General features: G+C 47.6%; 11 protein-coding genes across 11 annotated transcripts; 4 read left to right on the forward strand and 7 right to left on the reverse strand.

The window, feature by feature from the left end:
* Positions 1 to 43: 43 nt before the first annotated feature.
* On the reverse strand, positions 44 to 1,723 carry N7483_011191 (putative SIR2 family histone deacetylase (Hst4); the record flags this gene model as incomplete). The annotated part of the gene is made up of 2 exons (XM_057094618.1): positions 44 to 1,380; positions 1,444 to 1,723. The coding sequence occupies 2 exons, from the start codon at positions 1,721 to 1,723 to the stop codon at positions 44 to 46; spliced, it is 1,617 nt and encodes a 538-aa protein (XP_056940589.1).
* A 1,458-nt stretch (positions 1,724 to 3,181) lies between these two features.
* On the forward strand, positions 3,182 to 6,556 carry N7483_011192 (mediator of RNA polymerase II transcription subunit 16; the record flags this gene model as incomplete). The annotated part of the gene is made up of 10 exons (XM_057094619.1): positions 3,182 to 3,327; positions 3,422 to 3,770; positions 3,830 to 4,073; positions 4,132 to 4,589; positions 4,648 to 4,867; positions 4,925 to 5,044; positions 5,100 to 5,210; positions 5,262 to 5,528; positions 5,593 to 5,721; positions 5,781 to 6,556. The coding sequence occupies 10 exons, from the start codon at positions 3,182 to 3,184 to the stop codon at positions 6,554 to 6,556; spliced, it is 2,820 nt and encodes a 939-aa protein (XP_056940590.1).
* Positions 6,557 to 7,335: 779 nt separating this feature from the next.
* N7483_011193 (60S ribosomal uL29 domain-containing protein) lies at positions 7,336 to 8,186 on the reverse strand (the record flags this gene model as incomplete). Its single annotated transcript, XM_057094620.1, has 3 exons — positions 7,336 to 7,567; positions 7,840 to 7,979; positions 8,037 to 8,186. The coding sequence occupies 3 exons, from the start codon at positions 8,184 to 8,186 to the stop codon at positions 7,336 to 7,338; spliced, it is 522 nt and encodes a 173-aa protein (XP_056940591.1).
* A 209-nt stretch (positions 8,187 to 8,395) lies between these two features.
* N7483_011194 (putative vesicle transport v-SNARE protein Gos1) lies at positions 8,396 to 9,207 on the forward strand (the record flags this gene model as incomplete). The annotated part of the gene is made up of 3 exons (XM_057094621.1): positions 8,396 to 8,458; positions 8,535 to 8,648; positions 8,704 to 9,207. 3 exons carry the CDS (start codon positions 8,396 to 8,398, stop codon positions 9,205 to 9,207), a joined length of 681 nt encoding a protein of 226 aa, XP_056940592.1.
* A 347-nt stretch (positions 9,208 to 9,554) lies between these two features.
* N7483_011195 (mitochondrial ATPase complex subunit ATP10) lies at positions 9,555 to 10,692 on the reverse strand (the record flags this gene model as incomplete). Its single annotated transcript, XM_057094622.1, has 2 exons — positions 9,555 to 10,197; positions 10,286 to 10,692. The coding sequence occupies 2 exons, from the start codon at positions 10,690 to 10,692 to the stop codon at positions 9,555 to 9,557; spliced, it is 1,050 nt and encodes a 349-aa protein (XP_056940593.1).
* Positions 10,693 to 11,423: 731 nt separating this feature from the next.
* On the forward strand, positions 11,424 to 13,718 carry N7483_011196 (DNA-directed DNA polymerase IV; the record flags this gene model as incomplete). The annotated part of the gene is made up of 4 exons (XM_057094623.1): positions 11,424 to 11,868; positions 11,922 to 12,094; positions 12,144 to 12,486; positions 12,577 to 13,718. The coding sequence occupies 4 exons, from the start codon at positions 11,424 to 11,426 to the stop codon at positions 13,716 to 13,718; spliced, it is 2,103 nt and encodes a 700-aa protein (XP_056940594.1).
* A 785-nt stretch (positions 13,719 to 14,503) lies between these two features.
* Positions 14,504 to 16,964, forward strand: N7483_011197 (uncharacterized protein; the record flags this gene model as incomplete). Its single annotated transcript, XM_057094624.1, has 6 exons — positions 14,504 to 14,996; positions 15,072 to 15,574; positions 15,631 to 15,742; positions 15,799 to 16,160; positions 16,222 to 16,687; positions 16,861 to 16,964. The coding sequence occupies 6 exons, from the start codon at positions 14,504 to 14,506 to the stop codon at positions 16,962 to 16,964; spliced, it is 2,040 nt and encodes a 679-aa protein (XP_056940595.1).
* Positions 16,965 to 18,441: 1,477 nt separating this feature from the next.
* Positions 18,442 to 19,313, reverse strand: N7483_011198 (uncharacterized protein; the record flags this gene model as incomplete). The annotated part of the gene is made up of 2 exons (XM_057094625.1): positions 18,442 to 18,883; positions 19,015 to 19,313. 2 exons carry the CDS (start codon positions 19,311 to 19,313, stop codon positions 18,442 to 18,444), a joined length of 741 nt encoding a protein of 246 aa, XP_056940596.1.
* Positions 19,314 to 20,222: 909 nt separating this feature from the next.
* N7483_011199 (uncharacterized protein) lies at positions 20,223 to 20,618 on the reverse strand (the record flags this gene model as incomplete). The annotated part of the gene is made up of 2 exons (XM_057094626.1): positions 20,223 to 20,358; positions 20,422 to 20,618. 2 exons carry the CDS (start codon positions 20,616 to 20,618, stop codon positions 20,223 to 20,225), a joined length of 333 nt encoding a protein of 110 aa, XP_056940597.1.
* A 1,081-nt stretch (positions 20,619 to 21,699) lies between these two features.
* Positions 21,700 to 24,247, reverse strand: N7483_011200 (uncharacterized protein; the record flags this gene model as incomplete). Its single annotated transcript, XM_057094627.1, has 2 exons — positions 21,700 to 23,514; positions 23,597 to 24,247. 2 exons carry the CDS (start codon positions 24,245 to 24,247, stop codon positions 21,700 to 21,702), a joined length of 2,466 nt encoding a protein of 821 aa, XP_056940598.1.
* Positions 24,248 to 25,169: 922 nt separating this feature from the next.
* On the reverse strand, positions 25,170 to 27,332 carry N7483_011201 (uncharacterized protein; the record flags this gene model as incomplete). The annotated part of the gene is made up of 2 exons (XM_057094628.1): positions 25,170 to 26,878; positions 26,957 to 27,332. The coding sequence occupies 2 exons, from the start codon at positions 27,330 to 27,332 to the stop codon at positions 25,170 to 25,172; spliced, it is 2,085 nt and encodes a 694-aa protein (XP_056940599.1).
* Positions 27,333 to 27,628: the final 296 nt, after the last annotated feature.

Below are 27,628 nucleotides of genomic sequence, written 5' to 3' on the forward strand. Positions count from 1 at the left end.
GTCATGACGGAGGAATAAGGAATATCAAGGATAAAGGAATTCCTTAACTGAGGCATTCAGTAACAGGGGGAGTATCTGTCGCAACGCCCTTGGTGATGTCCGTATCAACCACTTTGGTAAGATTCGGGAACAGACTGACAGGAGTGAGAGCCTTGCCGCCTTTCTTTCCACTAGCTACGGGCGCAGCGACTGATTTGGCCACGGTTCCAAATGTGGTGATAGGCTTGGTAGGCTTTGCGGCCGCGGCCTTGCCGCCTCGCTTTTTAGGAGCAGTGGCAGGTTTACGAACTGCCTTAGGCTTAGCCGGAGCAGTGGTGGCCTTGCCTCGGTTGAGCATGTCGGTGATCTTGGTGCCCTTGCTGGCTGGATTGGCCAACTTGGGTTTGGCAATCTTCTTAGCCGCTGGCTCGGGCTTCTCATCGTGACTGGCAGAAGGCGTGAGGAGGCCAGTCTCTTCGATGGTACGCTTTTTCTTAGGAGTGATGATGACGGAGACATTTTGAGAGTCTGCTTCTGGCTCTGGGGTTTGCTTCTCTCCGAAGACAGGATCTGGCAATAATGATTCGTAAGGGGTGCAGTCATTCCAGTTCTTTAATCCCACCAGATCGGCCACCTGATCCGTATTTCCCTGAACAATCAAATCGAAGCAGTTCTCAAACTCCTTACCAACAGGAGGTTCATTGTTGATAAACATGGTCACACCGTTCTTTCGTGTGCGGATGGTTGTGCACAGACTCTTTACCAGACGTCGGACACCTGGAATCTTCAGACTTGTGCCTGCGACTACTAGAACGCGGGGTCGTGACTTGATATCCGAATTCATCACGGAGGTGATGGCTTCCTCGTCTGGGTTATGCTCATTGTAGAGAACAATTCGTGGACGCAGACGGCCTACACCATGGCTGCGCTGCTCTGCGATGCGGCGATTTCTATCATTCTCGGCACACTGTCCGCACTCCGGGGGATCGGTTTCCAGAAACAAATTGGGTTCGAGATCAGATAGGTGGCGGCATTTCTGGCATACCATTTTTTGGATGCTACCATGAAGCTGAATGGTCACAGGCCATGAACTCTTGATACCAACTGGAAGCGGAATTTGTGTCTGTAAGGGCTCCATAGATGTTTCGATACCATCAATATTCTGAGTATACAGACGTTTTAATCTGTTCTCCTTACCCAGACGGGCGAGCATTTGGTGAAATTTGGTGGGTTTAGTCTTCTCCGACTCAATCTTGAGCGACCGGACCAACTCATGAAAGGGGGCCGTCAAGGCATCGTCTTGGTAGACAGCAGCATCGAACAGTAATTTACCAGAAGCCTTCAAATTGTGTTTTTTCTGCAAAGATTTGAAAAGGCCATCTGTGGAGCGAAAATCCGGAACTATATGCAATGTGTAAGTGGTGTGATCTCTTATAGGTGGAATGCGGCTGGAATAAAACTTACTACCCGCCGAGGTGGAGATGCCGGCACCGGCAATAACGACAATATCTTTTTGATGGCGAAGGGTTTCGACGAGTAATTTAGCCTGATCCTTCTGAGTGTCAGATGATTGTGACAGCTTCAAATACTGTGTAGTGCGTTCTTTTGGTAGTGGGTTGCCTCTCCTCTTTTTCGCGGGAGGGCAGTCTTGGCGGATAGAATCCTCGCCTTCCTGCGAAGACGGCGTCAGGTACCGCGCCGCCGGCTCCGGCGATGATCGCGGTGAAGAAGCTAATGAGCTCATGTCCGAGCAATCTGAAACTTCGAACTCCATGATATGGATGATTTCCCCTGACCAGGTGAACGATGGATGAGTTTAAAGAAACAGAAAGCGTGCCTCGGGAGGTGTGTGCACGCAGGTTCGGAGGGGCCAGGGTAGATGGAACAGAGAATTGAGAGGGGTTAAGGCACTTCCAAATCAGCAATTTGGAGCCTAACAAATTATGAAAATTGAGACGATCCGAGTCATGTAGGACGGAAAAATCAATTACACAAGGTCAATGGGAACTAGACCAGGGAACATTCAATGCTGGAGGAAGAGAGGGTGTAACGAAGGGTTGGAAAGGGGAGAGTTGCAGACGATGAGGTCAGCTGTCGGGGGGATCGATATTATAACAGCTTTGGGATCGGGGACACATTCAATCCACGGGTAAAATCAAAAGGGTAAAAAAAAGAATAATCAGAAAAAAATTAAAATAAGAAAAAAAGGCAACGGGCCGTTTCATCCAAGCTTTGTTATGACCCTATGGCGGAGGATTAAGGATTTTCGTTTTTACGAGGAATGTGGTTGTGAAGAACAACGCAATGATTCCCCTTCAAAACCGTGGTATGTTGGGGAAAAAATGGGATTTGCGGGTCGATGATGCGCTTGGATTCAAAAGTAACATTAAGAACGGATAAAGAAAAGAGAGAAAAAAAGAAAAAAAAGAAAAAGAGAAATGGAACACGAAAAAATAAGATTAGAATTGATATTCATATTCATTCTCGATAGTTACTTGAGTCTACTATGTCTATACAATAAAAGAAGCCCTAACACACCTGATATGTGGGATTCTATTTCGAATCTCGATACCCCGCAAGACTTTTTTTTTTCACTATTTGTTTTCTTTTTCTCGCATTGTTTTCGATCTTATTTTGTGCACCGTAAATTTGCTTGTCGCGGGTGATTTGGATATTACATCGTGGTCACTGATTGGTGGGATGGGATGTGGGGGACTCTTCAGAGTTTTGATTGGTTAGGAATGGTTGGCAGGGCTACCATCACATGACTAGATGACTAAGTCGAGGTCGCGTGCAAACAACACAAACAGATTAAAATTGGTTCAAACAAGAAGAAATTGGGAGTCGATAATACTATAATAAAGGAGACAATAGTATACTATATTGCATTTTAAATTATAGTAATGTATCAATATTTAAATCAATATTTAAAGTTCAAAAAATACAATCATTTCACTACATAGAAGTTGAAACGTCTTTGATTCTTTGATTCTTTAGTTCTTTAGTCCTTTTGGTGTTCGCTTTTCAATTGGTGCGGCTATGACCCTTGGGTCCTTGTTTGCTTTCCCCCTTCTCAAACGGAGCCGCCCGGTCATCGGTCATCAATCAAGGCCGGGCTCTAGATCGTCATCCTAAGTTATGCGGGGCGAAACCACCTTTCCGCAGTTTATATGATCGAATCTTTCAATAAGAATTTCACAGAATGCCATTGATCATGGAGCAAGGCATTAATGTCGATGATCTCTTTGGCGAGTCCGGTTCACTCGAACTGGGCTTGCCCACCGCTCCACCCCAGACCAAAGGTCTAGCACAATGCCAGGATGAGATGCGTCTATTAGGATGCAGACAGTAAGTCAATTTTTTGGAAAACAATTTCTTTTCCAATGCCCTACGAAGTTATACTAGCACAAACATTGAAGTATCCCACTAACACTGCCTGTAGGAAGATTGCCTGGTCCCGAATGGGATGTATCGCATATATCTCCCCAGATGGACTACGAGTTAGTGTTCGCAATTTGAAGTGTGATTCTTCAGATGGGAAATGGGTACTGAGTGAGGAAACTCCCCTCCCGCCTATTACAGATGCCCATGGTGGTCATCCGCTCGTCCATTTATCCTGGAATGAGACTGGTACCGAGATGGCTGTCGTGGACTACCTGGGAAGAATTTCCATTTATTCCCTATCATTTTCATTGAATAGTATCACGGGAGTGCGGCCGGTTCATTATGATTCTGGGGATGACAGTAACCAAATAGTTGGTATGATGTGGCTGAACATCCCCAATCGCTCGGTAAGTGCCATCCCCCCTTTATATTGCTCATCCAAGATATCGACTAATATAGTCATCAGCTTCAATCTTTTCACCAAGCAGCAAAGGTCAATGGCCGATGGGCTTATTCGCCATTTCGTCGCCGCCCAATTGGCCCCTTCCACCCGGCCAATAAAAATGCTCTGATTTGCGTGACCAGAGCAGGCCAAATTCGTCTCCTGTATCAAAATCCAGACAGTAAATGGACGGAACTTCCAGCAGAGTTGAAGAATACCGGCTATTCCGACAGGTTACTGAGCCATGCTTCGATTGTAGCAACTCAAAGTACGATTATCCCATTTACCTCTAAGTATGGAAAAGCTACTAACAAATTCGGTCCCAGATGGTATCATCGTTACGACTTATTCAGTATGCCAAAAAGTCTCCCTTTATCGGGTCAACATCACCTGGAACCCAGACAAATGGGACAACCAGAACCCCAAACCCCCATTTCCGATCCCAACTTTCCGCTTCCAGCATTTCAAGATTGACATGCCGAGTAGCAGCTTGAGCGTTAATCGGGGTGTCGAGGAGCATGTTCAGCAAATGCCGTTCCCCAATCCCATTTATTCCCTCACTCACCTTGAAATAATGCCTGGCCAAATCGATAGCCCGGCAGGATCAACAGCCAGTCCGTGGATTCTGGCAGTATTTTCCAAGCCTCTTCATGCCACACCAGAATACCCAGATCAACAAGGACCTGCGAGTGTGATTGTGCGATGGCAACTAGAGAGCGCCCCTCAGATTTTCCATCCAAAGTTTGACGAAGTAACAGCGAAAAAGAGCAATACGCAAGTCAAGGTATTAATTTCTTACTGCCCACGGAATGTCAAAAATGACTCGCTAATTTATTCTAAAGTCCAAACCTGATCTACGTCGATTGGACGAGATTCATTGCGATAGATATATCATTTCGGTCAACATGGTAGAGCACGGAACTGCTCTTGCAATCACCCACGATGACAGCTCAGTCACATTCTATGACACACGAACAATGTCTGTTCTCAACGGATCGGATGACACCAGTACCGTGACTTGTCTGGCACAAGCAGGCTTCCATTACAACATGGACTCGACAGGTATGTCAGAAGAAAACCTACGTCGAATAAATTCGATACTTATATCTATATTTATAGGTGTCGCCATTGCATTCTCTCCTAATTCTTGCGTTGCCGTTATGCTGGACGCGGAGGGACAAACACATATCAGATCCATGGAACATACGTTTGGCGCTAATGAGGGACTTTACGACGAGAGTATGTCACCATTTCTTTCAGAGATAACCGGATATACCACTAACAAAGAACATAGCCAAATTTTCATCCGCTATTGCGGCACTGACACTTGCCTTTAGTCGTGGCTGTGGATCGGAAGTTAACACAGATGACATTTTCATGGTTGCCCTGAAATTACTCGGACCTGGTATGTCTCAATGCTGTCCATGCTCTCTTTTTCTAGCTAACATGCGTAAAGAAGCACAACAGACTTTCATCAGTGAGGTGTACCGTGCTTTGCCAATTAATTGCAATTTCACGGTCGAAACAGATCAGCTGTTGAAACACCAATATATCCCTCGATGTTTGGGCCTACAAGCTGCCATGGGCTTTAGGGGCAGACTTCAACCTCGCAGCCTCCCGTCAGCTGTTCCATGGGCTATCATTCAGCTTCGTCATGCTGCCATCCTCATTCTATATTTCTTCCAGCATGGAAACAAAGTACAAAGCGAGGTCCATGATCCAGGTGAGCGATTCACGAGGCTCAAGCCCAGTTAAGACTCGAACTATATCGCTAACGAAACACAAAGAGGTGTTAAAAGTGATACTGGGCAACATAAAATGGGTGCTGGACTTCTCACACTGGATCCTGAGTGAGATGTTCGATCTAGCCGATGAATTCGAAAGCATCACAGACCAAGAGGGCTTCATGCAAAAATGTATGTATCCCAACCACAACAACCCTCAATTTCCCACATCAACTCACACAACTACGCAGTAAAAACCGTGAACTCCACCTCCCTCCTAGTTCTCCTCTCAAGCATGTCTCGCGCCTTTCTCCGCTTCGTCTGCCGGGGTCTCCGTGGCGTCCACGCTGGATTCACAAAACTCAATCTTACAGGTCTCCCCATCGACTCAAGAGTTTACTACACAGAGATTTGCCAGACCCTCGAAGCCTCCCCCGTCCGTATAGATGTCTACGAGAAATTCCTAGCAGGCGTTGACTCCGCCGTGAAACACGCCTACCAAGGATCCGGCTTTGGCGACGCCGAACGACCAACACCAGAAAAGGAAGTTCTGGTCAACGCACGTATTCCTCCCGTTCTCGTCACGGCTGTTGCAACCCTTCTTCGACAAACTATCCCATCTCTGAAATCAGAGATCAATCGCAAGGATATTCTTTTGCGAGATTATAGCTGGCTTGGTTTTGGTGATTATCAACGCACAGCTATGTACCGAAAGAATCGCGACGTGGATATCTTGAAGAAAACGCCGCTAAGGCCGCCGCTTGCTGTGGGTAGGAGCGGGAGGGTTATGCCGGCGAAGAAGAGGAGGTGTGTGCGATGCTGTGAGGTTTCTGGGGATTCGGTGTTGCCGAAATCTGTGATGTTCTTTAGGATGGTTGCGAAGTTGAGTCTCTTGCGATCTTGTCCGTGTGGGGGAATGTGGATGCTGGAGTTGGAGTCGGAGTCTGTGGGTGAGAAGGTTGAGGGATCGGGTTACTCGCTGGGTCAGCAGCATGTTGCGAGGACACCGGCTGGGATGCATGTTTAGTTCGATTGGGGTCGTAGAGTTGTTTTCAAGTTGGCATATAGATTCCCATTTTAGTACTACATATTGAACGAGTTTTTTATGGTCAAGGCCTAGATTCTGGGTAGTCAGGAACACACTGGCACTAGCGCAATGAGGGGCCGACTGGGGTCACCGTAGCGATAAAAAGCACTTGGGAGTGTACAACTAGTACAAGAGCGTAATTGATATCTCTAGTTTGAATTCCACCACAGAACTGTTCTAAGATTGAACAGTCTATGCGTAGGGCGTAGGACTTGTAGTCTACTCCGGTAGTATGTCGTGGAAATAGCGATCTACTAGTACACCATGAAATCATAAGACTAGTACTACTAGTATACCATCTATGTGCGATTCATGTCCAGGCACATCTACTCAGAAACCGTCATAATTGAACAATCTAAATCATGTCATGTCAAGAGTCGATTTGCATCCGGCTAAGATACATAATCAAATTCCATTTTTTTTTGGATAAAAAAAAAAGAGAAAATCGACCCTGCCGCGAGGTTTCAGGTCCAAACGTTCACACGTCCTGTTTTATGTGTCCAAGGGCAAGAACCATCTTCCCACTAACTCCAGTTCCGTACTAGTTTTTGACTTAAGCCTATTTATCCGGTCAGCGTCTGTTCGAGATATATGCAGATATATGCAGTGGCAATTCTGATGAAAAAGAGCGCAGTATGCTGTGTTCGACTGGAATTCGTCCTTGATTTGCACCATACCAAGCCCTGTTACACATCCTTGCCGACATGCACTGGGAAATCTCATACCTTAACAGCGTACTTGCGCTGGGGGAAGTGAATCTCGCGCTTGCGCTGGCGCTCGGTGGTGAGGGTAGCCTCGTGCTTGGTGAGTCTGCGGCGCAGCTCACGGGTGAGCTTGGGGCGGAGGTCAAGAGGGAGGTACTTCTTGTTCTTGTAGAACAGACGCAGCTGAGCGCGCTGGTTGGCGTTGATGATGGTCAGGATGCGAGCGATGGACTTGCGGACATCGTGGCTGTAGAAGACAAGAGCCGAGTCAGTATTTGTGAAATTTCAAGATTTCGAGATTTCCAGTCAGAATTTCTCCTTTGCGAGTCGGGTCCATGGGGATTGTGCGCTGGCAGCGGTGTCATTTATTTGAGTGTTGTGTTATCGATAGTTGCCTCCTATATTGTGTGGAGATTTTTTTTTTCGTTGTTGCCGCCCGGTTGCACAACCCCGTCTGGGTTCCGTTTTTCTCTCGCAAGTCGATTTGTAGGAATTAAATTGTCGGGATCGAATACGCACATCCGGTTGGTCTTGGAAGAAGCGCCGCTGGCGATCTTCTGGACGCGGAGCTGGTTAAGCTCGGTCTTCAACTCCTCGAGCTGCTGGGAGAGCTCCTCCTTGTTCTTGCCCCAGAGCTGACCAGCCTTGACCTTGGACGACTAGAAAAAACAGGGTAATCAGTTGTGAGATTCTCGGTGTGGCGGTGGCATCGCGACATACCATGGTGACTGATGTGTGTGCTGGGTTGTCGGCGTTGAGAATTGAAGATGTCCGAGTCGATCAAATTGTGGTTGTGGGACTAGGGCTAAGCGAGTTGGCCGCACTAAACGGAGGCACGTGACAGCCACATTTTCGGGTTGTGCCATTTATATAAGGTGTCCATAATACGAGGCATCAAGGCACTAAGGCACCAAGGGGCCTTCTATATTGGGTTAGCTCAGGCGGTCACTTACGTCGTCTCTCTGCTGCTATTGTCCGGGGTGAAATCCAAGGATTCCAGACCAACTTGAAGATCAAGAGGCTCCGACATTCCTGCAGCTCAGTTCCCATCTCGCCTATCTTACTTTTGTCACCCATGACGTCTACCAGCTCAGGATGGGCGCAACTTCGCCAACAAGCCCGCTCACTAGAGACGCAGGTACTTGATCCCAACCAGACCAAGCTGGTCGTAGTATTGGTCCTATTCTTGCAGAACACTAACACCGAGCTTTTAGACCGACAATTTGTTTCACAGTTACGCACAATTTGCGTCTCTTACAAAGCCCCCACCAGAGCCAACAGAGGAAGAACTACGGATCGAATCCCAGCTTAAAGACCTCCTCGAACGAGTAGGTTCTATACCATGCAACCCCCAAATTTACCGGTAGGCTAATTATATACCAGCGGGACTCTCTGATTGCCCAACTCTCTCGTCTCCTTGATTCAGAAGCTACCCTTACCTCTTCCGCCCTAAAACAGAACAATCTCTCCCGTCACCGCGAAGTCCTCCAGGACCACCGCCGCGAGCTCCAGCGACTGACCTCGGCTATTTCAGAGGCACGCAATCGCGCAAATCTTCTTTCTAATGTTCGCTCCGACATCGATGCCTACCGCGCATCAAACCCCAGTGCCGCGGAAGCTGATTATATGCTTGAGGAGCGCGGCCGAGTTGATAACAGCCATAACATGATGGATGGTGTGCTGAGCCAAGCCTATGCTATCAACGAGAACTTTGGTGTGCAGCGTGAAACTCTAGCCAGCATTAATCGGCGCATTGTTGGGGCTGCCAGTCAGGTCCCAGGCATGAATTATCTGATGAGCAAGATTGGGAGCAAGAAACGCAGAGACGGAATAATCCTCGGCTGTCTTATCGGGGTATGTTTTCTAATGCTGCTCTACTTCCGGTAAGCAGGGCATAACAACTTTTAATATTTCTTCCTTCCTGTCTTTCATTTATATGGACTTTTATTCCTCCTGATACAGCCGTCCAGCGACTTCATGGTTAGTTTTTTGCTTCATCGAGGCGTTCGTGGTTGGGCATCTTTTGAAACCCCCTGTTTAGCAGGAATGATGATAATATTGCACCTGGATTGTGATGGCGTTCAATTGTGCTTTTGTCTTTCTATTATACACATTCTCTTATCTATGTACAAATCCAAACCAGAGACGGGAATCGCAAGGTACCCATTACAATCAGATATTATACAAAACCTTGGACAGCTCACACTGGAACTATAAGTTCGTAGAACTGTCTTTTAGCGGCGAGTAGATGACTGTTTCTCTGCAGCCTTCTGCTCGTCAATCAATTTCTCCAACGCATTATGCATAATCTCCACCTCATCAGGATGCGCCGGTCCACTGCCAGCCCATCGGATGCGGCAATCCGCATCAACAAGATAGACATAGCCGACAAACTTGTTCACCATACCGACAGACTCCTTCATGGTCTCACTGAAACCCTTCTCGACCAAGAAGTACCGAGGGTGTTGTTCAACAGGGAACTTCTTGCGCACGCCACCCAAAAAGCGCTTGACGATCCAGGCCTTCATACGGTTCTCCTCAAAATTAATATCGATTCTTTGCGCAAACTTGGAGTTCTTCGCCAGCAACTCTTTTAGAGCAGGGTTTCTGTCTTCCCCGTTGAAGTTGCCAGTGAATGTTGTTGTCTGTTCCTCGGCCCAAAGACTGCAGAAGAGGTTCACAACACTAACCTTCCCTCTCAGGGTTGATGTGGTATCTTGAGGGTCTTTTGGCGAGGAGAGTGTGATACCTCGCATGTTGGGAAAGTATAGTGCCTTGTCGGCGCGGAAGAGCCGAGGATTCGAGATAAAGGTTTTACCCTTGTGGTATTGTAGGTTGTTCCATTCACGGAAGTAGGGCTTAGCGACTTGTCGTGTTCTGCAATTGAAGAATCTCTTATCAGCTTCAGGCTCTAAGAACTGTCTTTATACAATATTGAACTAGGTGAAACTGCAATTCAACGTACAATTCCTTTCGTCGCGCAATATGCTTGTCATAGTCCACAAAATCATCACGTCGCTGTCTGATTGAGCGATCGTCTTTTCCAGTGTTCTCTCCAACGTGGGGAGGATCTTGTGCGCCAATTGGACGGCTTAGGACCGGAGGTACAAAGTCTGGGTCGCCTGGCTTGGAAGCTGGTGTGGGAGTTGGGGCTGGGTTCTGCTGGAATGGTACTGAGGGCTTTGGGGTTGATTTTGATACGGCATTCTTGCGATCATTCGAGTCATTGGGGGTTCCATTGGTGGCATAGTGGCGTATGGAGCGCAGGGTTGCGACTGATGCAGTGTTTCGAAATTGGGAGCTAAGGCATCGGTTGGTTTGCAGGAGCGCCGGCTCGAGGACCTGGAAGGTGGTTATTGATGACCTCCACATATTGAATAACAATTCCAAGTAGGAGTGCAATACTCGAACCAGGAATGGATGCTATTCAATGAAGTCGGCCGGGTTGCGGCTCGGCTTCGGCATCAAAAGTCCCAAATGGGAAATAGCGGGGTCACGTGGTTAAATACGATATCTCTCTCATTTTATCTGGACTTTATTATAGATTGTTTATTTCAATTTTGAAAATGGAGTTATCAGATCTGTCAAGCTGGACTTGATTTCTGGGGGAAAAATGAATACCATCATCTATGAAATTTGATATCAGAAGAAGAGTTTGGATGCACGGCATGTATATTAGCTTAGGAGACTGGAGTTGCGGCTGTGAGTTGAACTTGAACGAATTCATAGATTTCGCAAAAAAAACACCAAGTTACAAGTAAATGTTTGATCTAAGTGGGAATAAGCTCATTCATACCAGTTGTATAGACAAATGAGACCAATGTAAAAACTTGAACTACAGGCTCCTGACCAGTTGACACTATGTTCTGTGCCTCATACAAAATCGGTTAAATAGGCTTTGTCCCGTGACTTGGTGACACTTTCGCGCGACATCGCGTCCATGGGTGCCTTACCTCGACTTTACTCATTTCTTTTGATCTGAAACCTGCATCGGCATAGATGCCTAGAATTACCCCGTGATTCTTTCTCAACGTGCAGAAAGTTACGATGAGAGAACCTTGGTCGAGTCGCGCCTCCCCATCTGGATACCACACTAAACCACCATGGAGTGGAAGGCGCCTAGCAAGAGAGCCTTCTTTGAAGCTCTCGAGAGATTAGACCAATCAGATGACAGTGATGATGGATATGACTTCTTGAAAACAGTTGCGCCTCTTAGGCCTTCCACTATTTCAAACTCAACTGACGTTGATTTTTCATCTTGCCCGAAGACTTCGTTGCCTGGAACGCTTGCACGCGCAAACACAGATCCAAAATTATTTTCAGATAAGAGACTGAGATCTATCAAGGACAGAGCAGTTGAACTAAATCACCCACGAAGAACCGAGTCGTCTGCCACATCAGAGGTGAGGGGTGTTCAAAGGTCCAATACAACCGGAAGCATGCCTGCGACCAAAAGTGGAGCTCCTGCTTCAAAGAAACGGAAGTCAAACAGCAATAACACAAAGGTGGTGCCTGAAGACCAGCAGATTTTCAAGGAACTTGTCTTTTGTAAGTGGCTCAACTGAAAGATGCAGACTGCTAGCTTTGACTGACTGTCCCAGTCTTCTTTCCCAACAACGATGTATCTCCAGCACGGCGGCTTAGGATCCAGCGTGCTCGGGAGTATGGGGCGCAATGGGCTCTTAGCCTTTCCGAAGAAGTGACACATGTGATTGTGGACAAAGGGTTGCGATACCAGGACCTTCTCAAGCACATCAAATTGGAGATCATTCCTGTGAGTCCTAAGCCTAGAAAATCCTCATATCTGATCTAATAGTATCCAGGAAGGCATCGCTCTCGTCAATGAAACTTACCCGTCCGATTGCATCAGATTCCGCTCGATGCTAAGTTCATCATATGAACGCTTCCGAGTTGATGGAGTCCCAGAGATAGCCGAAAAGGCCAATCCCACCACATGTGCAGAACTAGAGCCGGAAACTCCTGCATCGCTACCTGTCAAGAAATCCAAAAGAGAACTGGAGCAGAGTCAAGAGTCCAGTCAAAAATCCACTGTGGAAAATGACCTTGTAGCACCGTCTGCTGCGCCGGCTCAGGAGATCGATCAAAGTGCGACAAGTCGCGAACGCGATGCTTTGGACGACTTGATCGACGAGTCAAGAGCAATAAGTCACCTGGTAAGGGAAGGGCGAAGTTCATATTAGTTCTTCTTTATCGCTGATAATCATTATTAACCTTTGGACTCCCTCTTTAACTCAGCAGATAAACAATCGGACGACGAGTCTACTGCCTCATCAGACTCTGAACGACACCGGAAGATTCCCGAACTACCTAAAGAAAAGCGGACCAAATCCTGGGCCATGAGCTTCGCATGCATGCAGAAGCCGGATTCCGATGCACCTCGAAACAACCCAAACAAGAGAACCATAGAAATCTTACAACAAATGTCCGATTACTATGAACGAATGGCAGATCACTGGCGCAGTTTTTCTTATCGCAGGGCGATCAACGCTTTGCGCAGACAAACCGAGAAGATTGTTACACGAAAGCAAGCTCGGTCTATTCGCGGTATCGGGGAGCGATTGGCGGATAAGATCGAAGAGATCGTGCTGACAGACCGACTCCGCCAACTTGACAATACGGGCTCCACACCGGAGGACCGAATCGTTCAGGAATTCATTGGCATCTTCGGTGTTGGTCTGATTCAAGCGTATAAATGGTTGGCTCAAGGATTTCGGTCCCTGGAGGACCTCCTGACCAATGCGCAGTTGAGCCCCAACCAGCGTATCGGTGTGGAGCACTACCACGACTTCATGCAGCGAATCCCGCGTAAGGAGGTTGAAGCCCATGGTGTGATTGTTCAGAAGGCCGTCCACTCGATTGATCCAGACATGCAGGTGATCATCGCGGGGTCTTACCGCCGCGGGGCACTGGATTCAGGGGACATCGACGTCCTTATAACGAAGCCTGATACATCCCTGGACCATATCCGATCCCTTATGAATGACCAGGTGATTCCCAAACTATTTGCCGATGGTTTCCTTCAGGTTGGACTTGCAACATCTCGCCAAGATGATCATGATGGATCTAAATGGCATGGGGCATCTACTCTCCCCGGGAGTACGATCCGGCGACGTATCGATCTTCTTTTCGTGCCTGGCGAAGAATTTCGGGCAGCGTTGATTTATTTTACTGGGAATGACATTTTCAATCGCAGTATGCGACTCCTTGCCCATAAAAAAGGGTTATGTTTGAATCAGCGCGGGCTTTATGCAAATGTGCTACGCAACGCGCAGCGGGTGAAGGTCAACCCGGGCCGATTACTGGAGAGTCGGGATGAGCGTCGAATTTTCGCTTTACTAGGAGTGCCGTGGCGACCACCTGAACAGCGAATATGCTAAAAAGAAACTTGAATTAATAGAAATAATAACATGAATTGCTATGAATGATGAGAATAAGAATATTATTGTACTACATTATATAGTAGAATTTCCAAGTATACCGCTTCATGCTCCAAATTCCCACTTAAAACCCAATAGAATCAATTCGTTATGTAGACTCTTCAATTAATTTTTTTTTCTCCCATAGGACGCTCTGTCCCCAAGAAAGTGTGACCTCACCTCATCATTTTCTAATTTTCTCCCACTCTTGTTCTTTTCTTCCCTTCAACATTCACCATCTCTCATTATCCCCTATCTATCTTGACATCATTTCTCTTTTCATCACCGCCTTGGTTTCTTCATCACCGCCTTTTCCTCCACTCATCACCGCCTTGCGTGCGGTGAAGACTTCGTGTTTTCTACCCTTGAGTATTCCCAGACCGCCCTCTACTGCCCCCCCCAGTTTTGCCGCACATCGTGATTGTTTCGAGATATTATTTCTCGAGAGACTCGGGCTCTGCCTGATCTTCAAAGGCTCGAAATCACTTCCGTTACTGGTTGTGGGGTGTTAAGTGTCACCTTCAATCCTTCTCCCTGACCTCTCCTTCCCCCCACTTACACACACCGCGTCTTGTTGTGGTGGAATCCGATCGCGTCCTACCAACCCTCGAACCGAACTCAAAAGACATTTGAATAGCTTAGAAGAGAACTACAATTCCGGCTGAATTATTTTCTCTGGAGACGCGTTCTTAGGCTCGTTCCTTCACATCGCCACCGCTCTCTCTTTTTTGTGTCCCGTTTCCAAAATGGGACGCAAACCAAACCAGCTTATCCTTGAGTTCTTCAACCGAGGCCCCAAGCTTGAGGATTCTAGTAACCGTTACCAACACACCTGCAAGGCGTGTGGCGAACGATTCCCCAAGGGCCGTATTGATAGCCTTACCAATCACCTGGTCAAGAAGTGCCAGGCTATTCCTCTCCGCGACCGTCAGCGTGTATTGTTGCGCCTCCACGAGCTTCCCGATCTGACCGAAGGCGACGGAAACAAGGACGCGACAGGTGGTAAAGGAAAGGGTGATTCGTTCCCAAACCCAAACCGACCCAACTTTGACGGTCTCAACGTTCTGGCTGAAGCTTCCCGACAAGTTGGTGCTTCCGACACCACAAAGCGAGGCGCACAATACGCTCAATCCGTGACTGCCGGTGGAAAGACTGTTGTAGTTGATCCAGCTCTTGAGGATTCCTTTCAGGGACAACAGCAAGGCGATATGAAACAGGAAGATAGTGCCAACGCGCAAGGTATGTGATGCGAAGTTACCACCAATATGGATATAATAGAACGTGATGAACGAGAAACTAACAAACAAACTACAGGGTCTTCTCAAACACCGAACCCCTCTATCCCCGCCCTCCCTAGTCATACCTCAGGCGATCACGCTTCCATGTCTCCTCTCGGCGATAACTCTATGACACCTGAATCTACATCCAACGCTCGCCAGTCGCTGTCAATGATCGCAGCTTCTGCTAATGAGATGGTTCCTCAGGGAGGCCTTTTGGATGGAGATCACCTTGGCGCCGATGGACTTAAGATGAGCCAGTGGAATCACCAGTTGTCGACTCAGGAGCAGCTTCTCTTTGATAGCTTGCAAGAGCACGATCCTACTCTTACTGCGGCCACCCAGCGTGCGGCGTCATACCCCCGACCCATTGCGATGAACCCGAACACCCAGGCAAAGGGCTTTGTGAATGAATTCGGTAACTCAACTAAGCCGGCTAAGCCTAAGGTGCGAGGACGATTCACTGCGGAACGTCGTCGTGAAGTCCAGGAAGTGCGAAAGCGTGGTGCTTGTATTCGCTGCCGCATGTTGAAGAAACCCGTATGGAAGATCATTTCTATGTATATTTAAAATTCGTAACTAACGGTCGTCTCTAGTGTTCCGGAGATACCCCGTGCACTACTTGTGCTAGCGTTGAAAGCGCCCGACTTTGGAAGCACCCGTGTATCCGAACGCGTCTATCTGAAGAGTTCGATCTCTACAATGCGAGTATGTGCTTATTCAACCCCAAATTTTACGATGTACCTGAAACTGATAGCATATAGATCTCCATGCCACCCTTGCTTATCACGATACCCAGGCCCTCCAGAATCAGGTCAAGTTCGAGCACTACCCCGGCCGCATTGAGGCAACCCACATGGAGGAGAGTGGCGTATTCCTTACTATTAGTGGTCTTCAAGGCCACCGAAATTCGGTCGCAGCCTTGGATCCGCAGCTTCAAGGTCTGAGTGAAGATCAGTTTACTGGGGCTTCGCAGGAGATCTACATTCTTGACGATGGCGATGATATTCCCAGCAAGTTGGAAGTCTACATTAAGAAGACCGCCCCGTTCTTCTTTGAACAGGAAAGCTCAAATGTTGTCAAGTCCACCTTGATTCTAGCCTCCGAGTTGGCCCAATCTAAGAAGGTAAGAACCCAAAATTTTGCGCAAGGGAAAAAAGAAAATTTCTTTTACTAACGCCTTCTAGGATACTCTGCTTGAGCGCGCCGTTGAGTTGTGGGTCGCAACATACGTTTTGGTTGACAATGAGCTGGGCTGGAAGACCTACTGCAACCCCACTCTGCCCCCTGCGTCTATGCACTCGCTCTCTCAGCCTAATGATGAAGGTCGTCTGCCTATCGAACAGGTTTCTGATCCTGACTCATATGGCCTCTTGTGCAGTCAGCTTCGTGGTGCCATGGAAAAGCGTGCTATGCAACTCAGCAAGGCCGTCATCAATGATCTTGAGCGCCGCTTGCTTCAGCGCCAGAAGACCGGCTGGTTTGAGACCTTCCTTGTCGCGATTGTTTTGCTGAACTGCGTTGAACGCACTTGCTGGCTCTTCCGTTCCTGGGATAATGAGGATTTCGCACCACGCTGGCCCTTGGACAAGCGTCCCTTGCTCTACTACAACCAGGCCGACCAGTTTTCCGACATCCTGCACATGCTGCTCCGTATGCGAAGCCTTCCCCCCTAAGACTGTGGTTCGTCCCGACAGTGGTGTGTTGCGGGCTATTGATGGTAGTGACGAAAATGCTGTACGCTGGTTCGATATGATTCAAGTCACTCGTATGTTCTCCTGTCTTTACTTTATTATGTCGCGACTTCTACTAACTTATCCTTACAGCTTACTACCTCGAAGAACGGGCCAACTCTCTCTTTGATCCCTCTGACTCCCGTTCTCTTGATCTCCACCATAGTGCGCGTCTCTTGATGCCGACTAATACTTAGATTCATTGCCACGGCATTAATATGGTGCGGTGTATTACGTTGCGGTGCGGTTAGTGCGGTTAGTGCGGTTACTCTCACTTTGCACACACCTGATACACCTCGTCATGTCTATCAATGCTTAAGTCTAGTTAGTACTATGGTGCGGTATGGTCCGGGATAGTGCGGCTAGATGCATATGGGTCTAGTTTTTTTTGGTTTTCACATTGATTTTCTTTATCTTTCGCTTCAGATTCTTGCTCTAACTGGCTGCTGTTACAAAAAGGAACAGAAGGGGTGCACTGATCGATGGTTATCTATCTTTATGGGATCAGTCCTGGTGTTCCAAGGGTTTCTTTGAAGTTTTTTCTATGGCGCTACGGGGTTTTTTTTTCTATTGGCAATCTGATTAGCATTCGATATTTTAATAGTACTCGTATTTGATTGTAACTTTTAGATTTCATATCTCGGTGCTAGTTTGCATTTCGTAAACGAATCTGAGTCCTTAGTCCATACGACTTGGAGCCGTAACCTTGGAAGTCTATAAGTGACAGCTTGGGTGTACTAAAATTCAGTATATGGCCTGTGGTAGCAATGAATCAATGCCTGCGGGTTCTTGGTATACAAAAACTGCCCAGGTGCCCCATTCCAAGGTTATCGTGAGTCATTGAACTTCAAATGCCGAGCCTGTCATCCTCCACAATCTCTGATAGCCCATCATCTCTCAATTGGAGTCACTGATATTCATATCAACAGGAACAATGAGGTACCAAGGAGCTAATGGCATCATAGGCCTCTTTACTACTCGGGTACCGGATTTTTGACCACGCATCATTATTCCAGTTAACCTCTTCCAAGGTTTAGGTTTACAGTTAGCCAATGCTTCTATTTTTCTTCCTTATTCACATACTACCTATGCAAGTTGAACCTCCAAGTTTATACCTAGGTACAAGGGCTGGCAGCAGTGAGCCTACCCCCTTAGGTACTGTAGGTACTTGGATACATAGAGAAGTACCTAAGTAACATTTGAACCATCCATTCATCTAGAGATACGACTAAAAATCCAGTTGAATAGGTACTAAATATGAGTACTTGAATAAATATCAGGCTCATCCCAAGATTGCAATTGATATCTATAGGGTGTCAATTTAACCGAGCTTCATAGCCAAGTCGATACAGGGCTTCCAAGGTTAAGTTCCTAATTTCCTTGCTATAGCACCGTGGTTCGCGACCTCGGGACTTGTCATTGATTACGTGGCAGGACTTGGAAGAACATATTTTTACTTTTTGAAAATTTAACTTGAATTGCTTGTGCGAAACGAACTAGAAGCTTGGAGGCCACCGAGAACTCGAACCCATGACTTTTAAACGTTCTGTAGCTCCTGCAAGCAGAGAAGATATCTTCACCGGAGCTCGAAATCAAAAAGAGAAGAAAAGCAAAGAAATCAATAGAAAGAAGATGCTAAAAGAAAAAACCATAAATCTTCAAGTCCATGAATAGCTAGGCCCACATCGGACTAACAGGCTCAGTTTCACGCGCAGCTTCACGCTCATTGGCATACTCAGTGGCAGCTCTGCGCCAAGCGTCATAATCGAAATATCGCAGACGTCGTGGGCGATTGGTTGGATATGCAGGAGGGTCGTGAAGCGTGAATCCAAGTCGAGTATCGTTGCGAGAAGTGTTATCATTCGCATTCTGATTCCCAAGTCTGCGTTGAGGAGGAGGAGGAGGAGGAGGACGGACCCCGTTTGGACCGCTTGTGGTGTTCTCGAGCTGAGTGGCAGATCCAGTGGCCTCTGGTCCTGCGCTTGGCTCCTCGTCGTTGGACACTGGAGATGGAAGCTGAATTGAGGCTGAGATTGAGGCTGAGCCTTCAATTTGGGATACCAGGACGCAATGGTAGCGTGGCAAGCGAACGGATTGCCAGCTGCAGACAAACTCGCTAGATGATGTTAGGCTGATGAAGATTGTATTTTGGGGAGGATTGAGACAATTCATATTTTGGACACGAATAAAAGGGACATGAAAGGGACTGGTGAGAGTGAATTGGAATTGAAAATGCTGCTCACTTACTAGTTCTGGAGTGATTGCTCCGAGTGCATATTGTCGCTGAGAATATTGAGAAGCTCTCCGATTTGGGTCTCGTTCTCGATGTTTTCGATCATATGGTTGTCCTCTGTCACGCGAAGTCCCGGCTTGTTCTTCCAGACGAAGGCTCCTTGCTCACGTCGATACAGCAGGAGTTTCTTCTTTGCCATGACGGGGGACGTAACGGCAGTGGACGTGGGCGACGACATTGCGGGCGAGGACATGCAGGAGATATCGAGTTCTGGACGTGGAGTGGCAGAGGCTCGAAGTAAGTGGTCTCGCATTGTAGGAGGATGAACTCGGAAGAGTCCTGGGGGAGGACTGGTCGGTTGGAGGTTGGAAGAGTAGAAGGAAGTGAAGGGAGAAGAAGCTGCGGGGCTGATAGGATCGATTGGTGATGAGATAAATGGAAGGACGGTGCTGAGAAGGAGTTGAGATTCTGTAGATGAGAGATATAACGGGACTTGTGTATAAAACGATCCTGTTGAGTAGATGTCAGTAGGAATTTCCCAATATGTCAATTGACGTCTCCCAAGGTTAACACGACAACTTCCTACCTATTAGGTATAGAAAGTACTTACACTCCATCAACACTACTTAGGTACCTAACACTGCATATAATTCAAAGACTGCCTATTTATTTATCTAGGTAGTTAGCTGTTCAATATCAATAATCACTAGATACAACATTTGAACCTTGGAGGTTGTCACGGTCCATCTCATCCGTAGATACCACACACACCCCCGTACCCCATATGCCTAACATTTGAACCTTGGACATCTTAATCCAAAAGCTCCTAATTGTATCAATAAAGAAGTTTTTTTTTCCCATACCGAGTGATATCGATAGGTAGGTAGAGTGGTTGTAATTTTTCGGAATAGCCACCGGTGTGTCGGGGTGAGGGAGAAGGTGATATCTCACAGAGGATCGTCCACACCTGGTCTCAACGACACTATCTTGAGCCAGCCTCGGAAGTAAACTCGACTCAATCATTTGAAATAAGCGAACAGACCTTGCTTTATTGAATGGTCCACTCTGAGCAAGTCTATCTGCTGAAATCTGGAGCGAAGAACATAATGAGAAATAGTCATAATGAATCACATAAGGTCCTCCAGTAGTATCTAAAAGCCTCTTATACGGGCACTACTAACACAGAAAAAGAAGAAGAAAAGAAACATAAGAATTGTACAAATCATGAATGAGAAAACTTTGATACCGAATCCTGGGATTCTGCATGTGTATGCTGCGACTGTATCTGTTCCAGAACAACAGCATAGAATTTCCCTTCTTCCGATGTATCATGGTAAGGGCCAGCAGAAAGAACAGCCCTAGAGTCACATTAGTTCAATTAATCCCAAAACGCGAATAAATCATAGTGAGTCGTGACATACCATCCCTTGAACTTGGGTTGATTAAAAATCTCCGTAAATGCCTTCATGATGCGCAATGGAAGCTCCAAAATAGAAGGCAACTCAGGTCCATCGCCACAAATAGGTAATCCGAGTTTATTAACGGGGAGGTAGACGATCTCCGCAGTGTTTGCAGGATTGCGCGTTTCCTGGAAGATGAGGAGACGGCGAGTAGACATCATGATGTAGAGAAGGGAAATAAAGTTGAGTATGGTGTACAAAATACTCGATAAAGTATCGTGTGATCCTGTCCAGGTGTATTTCTTGTAGTTTTGTATTGGATTTCAATCTGATATCACCTCGGATTGGAGATTGGAGATTGGAGATTGAAGAATGAATGTGGTGCCACTGATTCAAGTTGTAGGTCTCCTATTTGTCGCGCTCAGCGCGAAGCGCACTATTAGACGCGTTAATATTTTGCGACAGACATGCGAATGAAAATGCGATTCTTGCGATCTATTCACCTGGTTTTTTTTGCGACGCTCGGCGCGCGAAAGAGGCTGCTTATCGCGTTTTGATCGGCGCAGACGCGGGGCAGAAAAGGGGGGCAACACGTTTTATGCAGTTGAAGTCGTGGTATGACACAGACTCTGGTGAGGTGATTTGGGATCTTGCGCAGAATGAATACTGGGTATTTCTTGGATTTGCGATTGTGATTTAGTATCGAAGACTCGATCGTCCATAGTGGATCATCGTGTTGATTTCATTTGTTGTGGTCCGAATTTGAAGTGGGGTTGTCTTTGTATGTATTTTGTAGCCCGCAGTGGGATGTCCTGTATATGCAGGATTATCCCCTAGAAGTCTTAGAAGGACCTAGAGGGGCTCAAAGGTCTTTCTAGTACTTATATGTGGATGAAGAATACAAGCATTAATGCAAAAGTCACAATTCATGTCTACCAAGACAGTATCTGTAGGCTAATGAAGAAAACAGAAGAAAAGAACATGGGTCGGTATGAGCGCCGAATCGCAACATCATGAATCAAACATCAATTGTACTGAAAGCAGTCTCAACAATAATGAAAAGGTCATTTGGGTATCATAGCGAAAGATGGAGGTTGAAGAAGGACCAAAAGAGAACATTTACAGGAGCATGATGCCATCGTAGCAGTCATACTGGAGATTCAGTCACAAAGAAACAAAGAAAAAAAGAAAAGAAAAGTAAGACAAAGAATATCAGATCAAGCATCCAGCTCTCCTTCGAGAACTCGGCGTGCTGCATCGAGTCGTCGGCGAAGTACCCGAGCCGCTTTAAGATCGGGATCAGGAGATGTTGTAATGGCCTGAAGATCCATGCAGACGTTGCCCTAGACTAGCAAATAGCTGCTCGAGCATCTGCGTATCATCATCATTGATACCACCAGCTGATGTTGGAGTTACAGAGCCTGGGTATGGACTAGAAGCTGCGCGAACAGTTGAAACAAGTGATGAAACGAGGGATGTTGGTGTTGCAGAGCCGGCAGTGGCAGACGATGAGCGGCCATTCATAAAATACTGGCCCTGAACAGGAGTGGCACTCTCCTCCCGGACTCCACGAGGTGTCTGACTTCGGTCAGTCTCGATGATGGGGTTAGTCTGGCGGCTATGTGATTGTTGATGGCGGAGTTCTAGTAAATGTAAGCTTGAGTTCCGAGTCCAAACAAAAGATGGATATAACATACCATGGTTGAAACGGCGGTCCCAGTACAATAAGTCCTCCTCTTCCTCGGTTATCGGCTCTCCCTCAATTGCAGTGGCGAATGTAGCCACTGTCGAGACAGACATAGCGCTGTTAGTGCGCGAGTGTCGGACTGATCGAGTAGGACGTGTCGTCTCGACCGAGCCCTTGGAACTCTGGCTTGCATGGCGAACATGACGAGAATAGTTGCCAAGTGCACTGTGAAGAATAAAATGCTCATAATCGAACGCATCTTCACGTTCTTCATGTGGTCTAGTATCAACATTCCCGGTCGGGAACTGATCTAGACTTTCAAGATCCTCATCCAACGGTTCGCGCAGAATTTCATCCAAGGCCGCGCGATCGATATCCCCATCGTCAAAGTCACCTTCCTCGGCATCCTCATACATCGTCTCAGCGACTGATTCCCGTCCATCGTGATAGTTATTGGATTGGGATTGGGCATCATGCCAGGATTCCGGAGCCTTTCCGAGGCTTCTCCGGTTATGATCTACAGGGCTCTCCTCTGCACGGCCTGAATTACGCCGCTCATACGTGTGATGCACAGGAGCAAGATGCTCATTTAAGCCCCGGGCGTCTCGAGCATACTCTGAGCTGCCATCTCGTATAGCTGTCGATCCACGGCTACTCCGCCCATCCCTCATCTCCAATCCATTGGAATACCAAGGGTCTGCAGCTGTCAAAGGACTAGGCGTACGCAAGCTTTGTAGACTACGACGGCGCAGATTATCTTCTTGGGTTCGAACCTTGAGGGAAGAGATCTTGATGTGCAGACCCTTCATTTGATACTGTAGATCACGTACCTGCAGCTGAGACTGCGCGCGACTGGGCGGGCCGTATGAACTATACACCGGGCTAAAATCACCCGGTGTAGACTTTGATTCATCGTCCGCCGAAATGCCAAGGCCCATTGGTGAGTGAGAGGGACTGTTATCCTCTTCGGGCACAGGAGAATCCATGGGCGGGGGCGATCGCACTGGTTGCGGAGATTCCACTACACGTGGTCCCTTGATCGATGAGACAGAGGAGCGGTGCGTCAAGTATGCGCGGGTCGGTTCATATCGAAATGACCGCTCGTCATTGTGAAACGAGGAGCTGCTGGCACCCATGGCACTGACAGAGCGCGATGGTTTCTTCGTGTCACCTGTCAGACTTGACTCGGGAGGGAAATTGGTATCACTATGCACGCGCGAGTGTCGGTTGGTCGAGGCATCTTGCGATGCCACGTAGGATTGCCGCCGCAGTAAGGACCCTCGTCGGTCCGTTCGAGAAATAGATCGATACAGTCCTCCAGCTGGTTGATGGGCGCCGAGTGGCTGGATATTTCCTGGTGCTGATGGCGAGGGCGAAGGAGTCAGGCGTACAGACGATCGCGCGCGATTTAGATTACCTTCCATAAGCTATACAACAACGTCAGCATTCCTCGGGATCAAAATCTCCATATATTCACGGCGATGCGCCGATCTTTCCCTCCCTACGTACCGTCAATCGTTTCTTTGCATTTTCCAGAATCCTCTCCGCCTCGCTGCTCAATATCGCAGATGCGAAATCTTCTCCGGGGCCTTTACCCGTCGCCGCGGCCGAGGCAATGGGGCTACTCGTTACAATAGCTTTGGTCTCGGGCGACATTATATCCTGAGGTTTCTCGTTCTCCTTATTCAGACCTGCATTTGTTGCCTCCTTTTGCTTCTCCTCCTGAATTGGCGGTGACACTTCGCGCACAGTTTGGGGAGATGCAATATCCCCCGAGACACGTGCACTCCCCGCACTAACGGTTGAGCTGGAGCTACTCCACGCCGCATTATCCTTGGCATCTGGTGTCATCCCCTGCTCGAATTCTTCCTCCTCTTCAAATCCTCCTGAACGCGCTGGCGACAATTCCTCTCCAATATCCGACAAGCGACGCGGATTGGTCACGTTGAGGTCCTCGTGGGTCCATGCTTGTCGCGAAAATTTTTTCTTGGTCCGATTGCCCGAAGCGCCTAGACTGGAGCTGGCATGGTCTGCGCTATACCGAGCGTTCAGGTTGGAGAGATACACGAGCTGAGAGGGTGGGGAGGGAGTCGAGGATTCGCGTTCATTGCCGTCATACGGCAGGATCATATCCGGGTCTGTCAGAGTTAGGGAGGGCATGAGGGCTGGAGTAGGGCCCTGGGCCATCAACCAGATGAAACAAAAATGGAGGAAACAATGAACAGATTGGAAAGAAGATCACAACCCTGAGTTTTTTACTCGAAGCTGCCCCTAACGGCGGGATTGGATACGGTTTAGCGTGGGATATGATCATTTCCTGATTGGGCGGGAGCTTCATTGTTTACTCAATTGTACTGTGTACATTGAAGATGATGATTCTTATATTAAAAGAAGGTTGAAATTCTATCTAATTGATTAGCTATAGAAAGCTCTAGTTAATGATAATTATTTATTACTAGCTATTCTAATTAAAATAACCCAGTGTTCCATTTCTACACTAACATAACAATGTCTATGTTGAACTACACATAGAGTTTTAGCTCCTCGGTTTAATTACCAGCATCTTTTTATCTTTTTACTCTTGTGGACCTTCTTAGCCTAAATTGTTATGTTTATGCCGAGCTCGCATATCGTCTAGGGTGACTCCCTTGATAACTATGCATGGCCCAAATATTGATGTAAGGCGTGTGTTACGGAGTATGAAGGAGCTCAATATTCAAGGTTCATTTCAAATCGATATAGGTTCGTGGTAAGAAGTAATTGCATGGAACGAACCCCTGAGCTCCGCAGTCTCGACCACGGATTGAGGTCCACTGAGTGGGGAATTTAATTTCAGTCTGAAACCAACTGGAAAATGAGATAAGACGGGGTACGAGCCCAAGTACAGGAGTAGCAAATATACGGTGTATGACTATAGAGAGTCGGAGAAATCTAAATATAACACACTACAAAATATCAACTTCACAGAAAAAGAATATAATTCAAGTTATGCTTTTTGGTCGCGAAACTCCGGGTTATACCTAGATACACATTACAGATGAAACAAAACAGAAAACCCAAGTCATCATCCTCGCTCAAATGCTTACAGCTTCTGCAGCAGCAACTTGGCACCACTGCTAGCCGGGCCGGCCTTCTTGCCCTCTTGACCCGACGCCGAGGCCTGCTCCAGCGCCTTCTTATTCTTCTTCAGAGTCTTGAGCAACTCGCTCTTCTTCTCAAAGTCGTCCGACTCAGCCATCGCGACAATAACGAATGTGTTTGATCCAGTGGCCCACTCCATCACTTCCTCGCGGATCTGCTCGTACAACAGTGTGTGGAAGTTCAATGGAGGCTGCACCTTCTCCACGGTCTTCTCAACTGGGTTGAAGTGTCCACCCTGAACGAGGGACTTGAGCAAACGACCAACAGCGGCGGAGTCACGGGTCTCGGACTTGGTCTTAGCGGCCTCAGCCACGGCAGTGAGAGCGGCGGTCTTGTCACCCTCACCGGAAATGAGGACCTCGCCGATAAATTGGCAACCGAAGGTAGTCTCGAGGAGGTTCTCAGCGCGAGCAGCGATGAACTCGAAAAGAGTTGGCGATGCAGCCTTGACGAGCTCTTGACGACGGATGGCGGGCTCCTTCTTTGAGGTTTCTTTTCGGATCTCACGGACCTCTTGCAGGACAGCGTGATCCTGTTCAGGCAGAAGCCACTTGACGCGGTCGCCGGCAAAGGGGAACAGAATGGGAACACGGGCAGTCAGATCAGTAACCTGGAAGAAGAGCTCCTCGTTGCGGGCTTCTGCGGAGTCGCTCTGGTTCAAGAGCTCGGGGAAAATGGATTTGGAGCTCAGCTTGGTGTCATCAATAACATCGTATGCGGCAAGGAGGACCATGTGGCCGTTGACATCACCAGCCATAGCCTTGACAGTATCTCTGTAGAAACGCAAAAGCAACTTGCGGTCTTTGGCGTTGGCGTAAGCCAGAGTTAAACTCATCAGGCGGGAGCCAGACTTTGTGAAAGCCAAGTTCTTGACCAAATCACCCTCCTCGTCACCCTTGAGCAACTCGATGAACTCGTTCGCTTCAGTACTACCGGGCTTGGTAGCAAGGAAATATTGCAGCATGGCATCGTGCAGCAGAGTGAAACCGGTGGTCTTCTTCTGAACCAGCTGGTTGATCAGCTCGTGCAAAAAGCGCAGAATGGGGGAACGCTTCTCTGGGTGTGCTTCGAGAATCTTGAGAAGGTCGGAAGACTTCTCCTTGTCATCTTGGAAGATGACGAACTCAGGACCGTACCACTCGCGCAGAATTCTTGTGCGCTGCTCCTTGGTAGCGACTGTGCGGTAGATATCATCGAGAATCCAAGAACCTTCAGGGTGACGAATAAGACGCTTGACATGGCCGTAGAACTCCGGAATGATCATGTCCCGTGTCTCCGAGTCACCGTGAACAATCAGCTTTCCAACCAAGAACTTAGCGTAGCGGCTCTGAGCCAGCTCTCTGTAGTGTCCCTTCAATTCCTGGGCGATCAGCTTGCGCTGCTCCAGGTTACCGTACTTCAAGGCTGTCTGAATGACACGAACGGAATCGTGCTTGAAAACGAAGTCCTGAACACGACCAGTAATGATCTCGAAGAGTTCCTTGATCAACTTCTTTCGCTGCTCCAGTGGGACGTGGGACTTGCGGCGCAACTGCTCCCAGAGCTTCTTGGAACGGGCAATGGTATCGGCATTAGGCTTGGCGGCTTTACGCTCTTGTTGAAGGAGCTTCTGCTTGGCGTGGGATTCGCGAGAGGCATTGACATTGGGGTCTAGAAAGAGAAGAAACCGTTAGTTCGTGCGTTCTTCAATTTAGTTTTGTGCTGTGCACAGGGCAGTCAAGAACATACTCCTGTGTTCCTCCGGCTTGCTCTCCTGCTTCTCCTCGCTAGACTCTTCTTCCTTCTCCTCCTCCGCGTCATCACTAGCATCGTCCATCTCGACATCATCCTCAGGAATTTCATCAAGTTCATCAAGGTCGTCGTCTCCAGAATCGGAAACATCATCAATATCGAAGTCATCCTCGGACTCAGACTCCTCCTTCTTGGACTTTTTCTTGGAAGAGGTCTTGTCGCTCTTTCCAGACTTGGAATCCTTCTTTGATGAGGACTTCTTCACTGGCGCAGCGACCTTGGACTTCTTCACGGGTGCGGAGCCCTGCTTGGTCTTGCTCCGCTTTCCATTGCGATCTTCGTTCGCATCGACAGGGCGTTTGAGACCGGCCATTGTGTAAAAATATAGTAGCGACTTTGGCTACTACTCTGGATCCGGTTTAGTGAAAAAGATTGTATGAAAATCCAAGCTGAATATGCTCGGCTTGCTGGTGGATAATTTTTTTGATTTGCGGGCGGAGGAAGTTTTTTTGCCGGTTGTTTGCATGGTTTGCACTGATAAGAGCGACCGAATCGATCAGACGAAAAGATGGATTTATATGGATAAAAAAAATAATGCATATGATAATATTCTCAGTAGGTATGTCATTTCAGTGCAAATACATCCGTGTATCAATTTGCAAATGTAGG

The sequence above is a fragment of the Penicillium malachiteum genome, assembly GCF_028827825.1.
Source record: "Penicillium malachiteum strain IBT 17515 chromosome Unknown utg000005l:1.0-9002435.0:326005.0-9005861.0, whole genome shotgun sequence".
Taxonomy (NCBI): domain Eukaryota; kingdom Fungi; phylum Ascomycota; class Eurotiomycetes; order Eurotiales; family Aspergillaceae; genus Penicillium; species Penicillium malachiteum.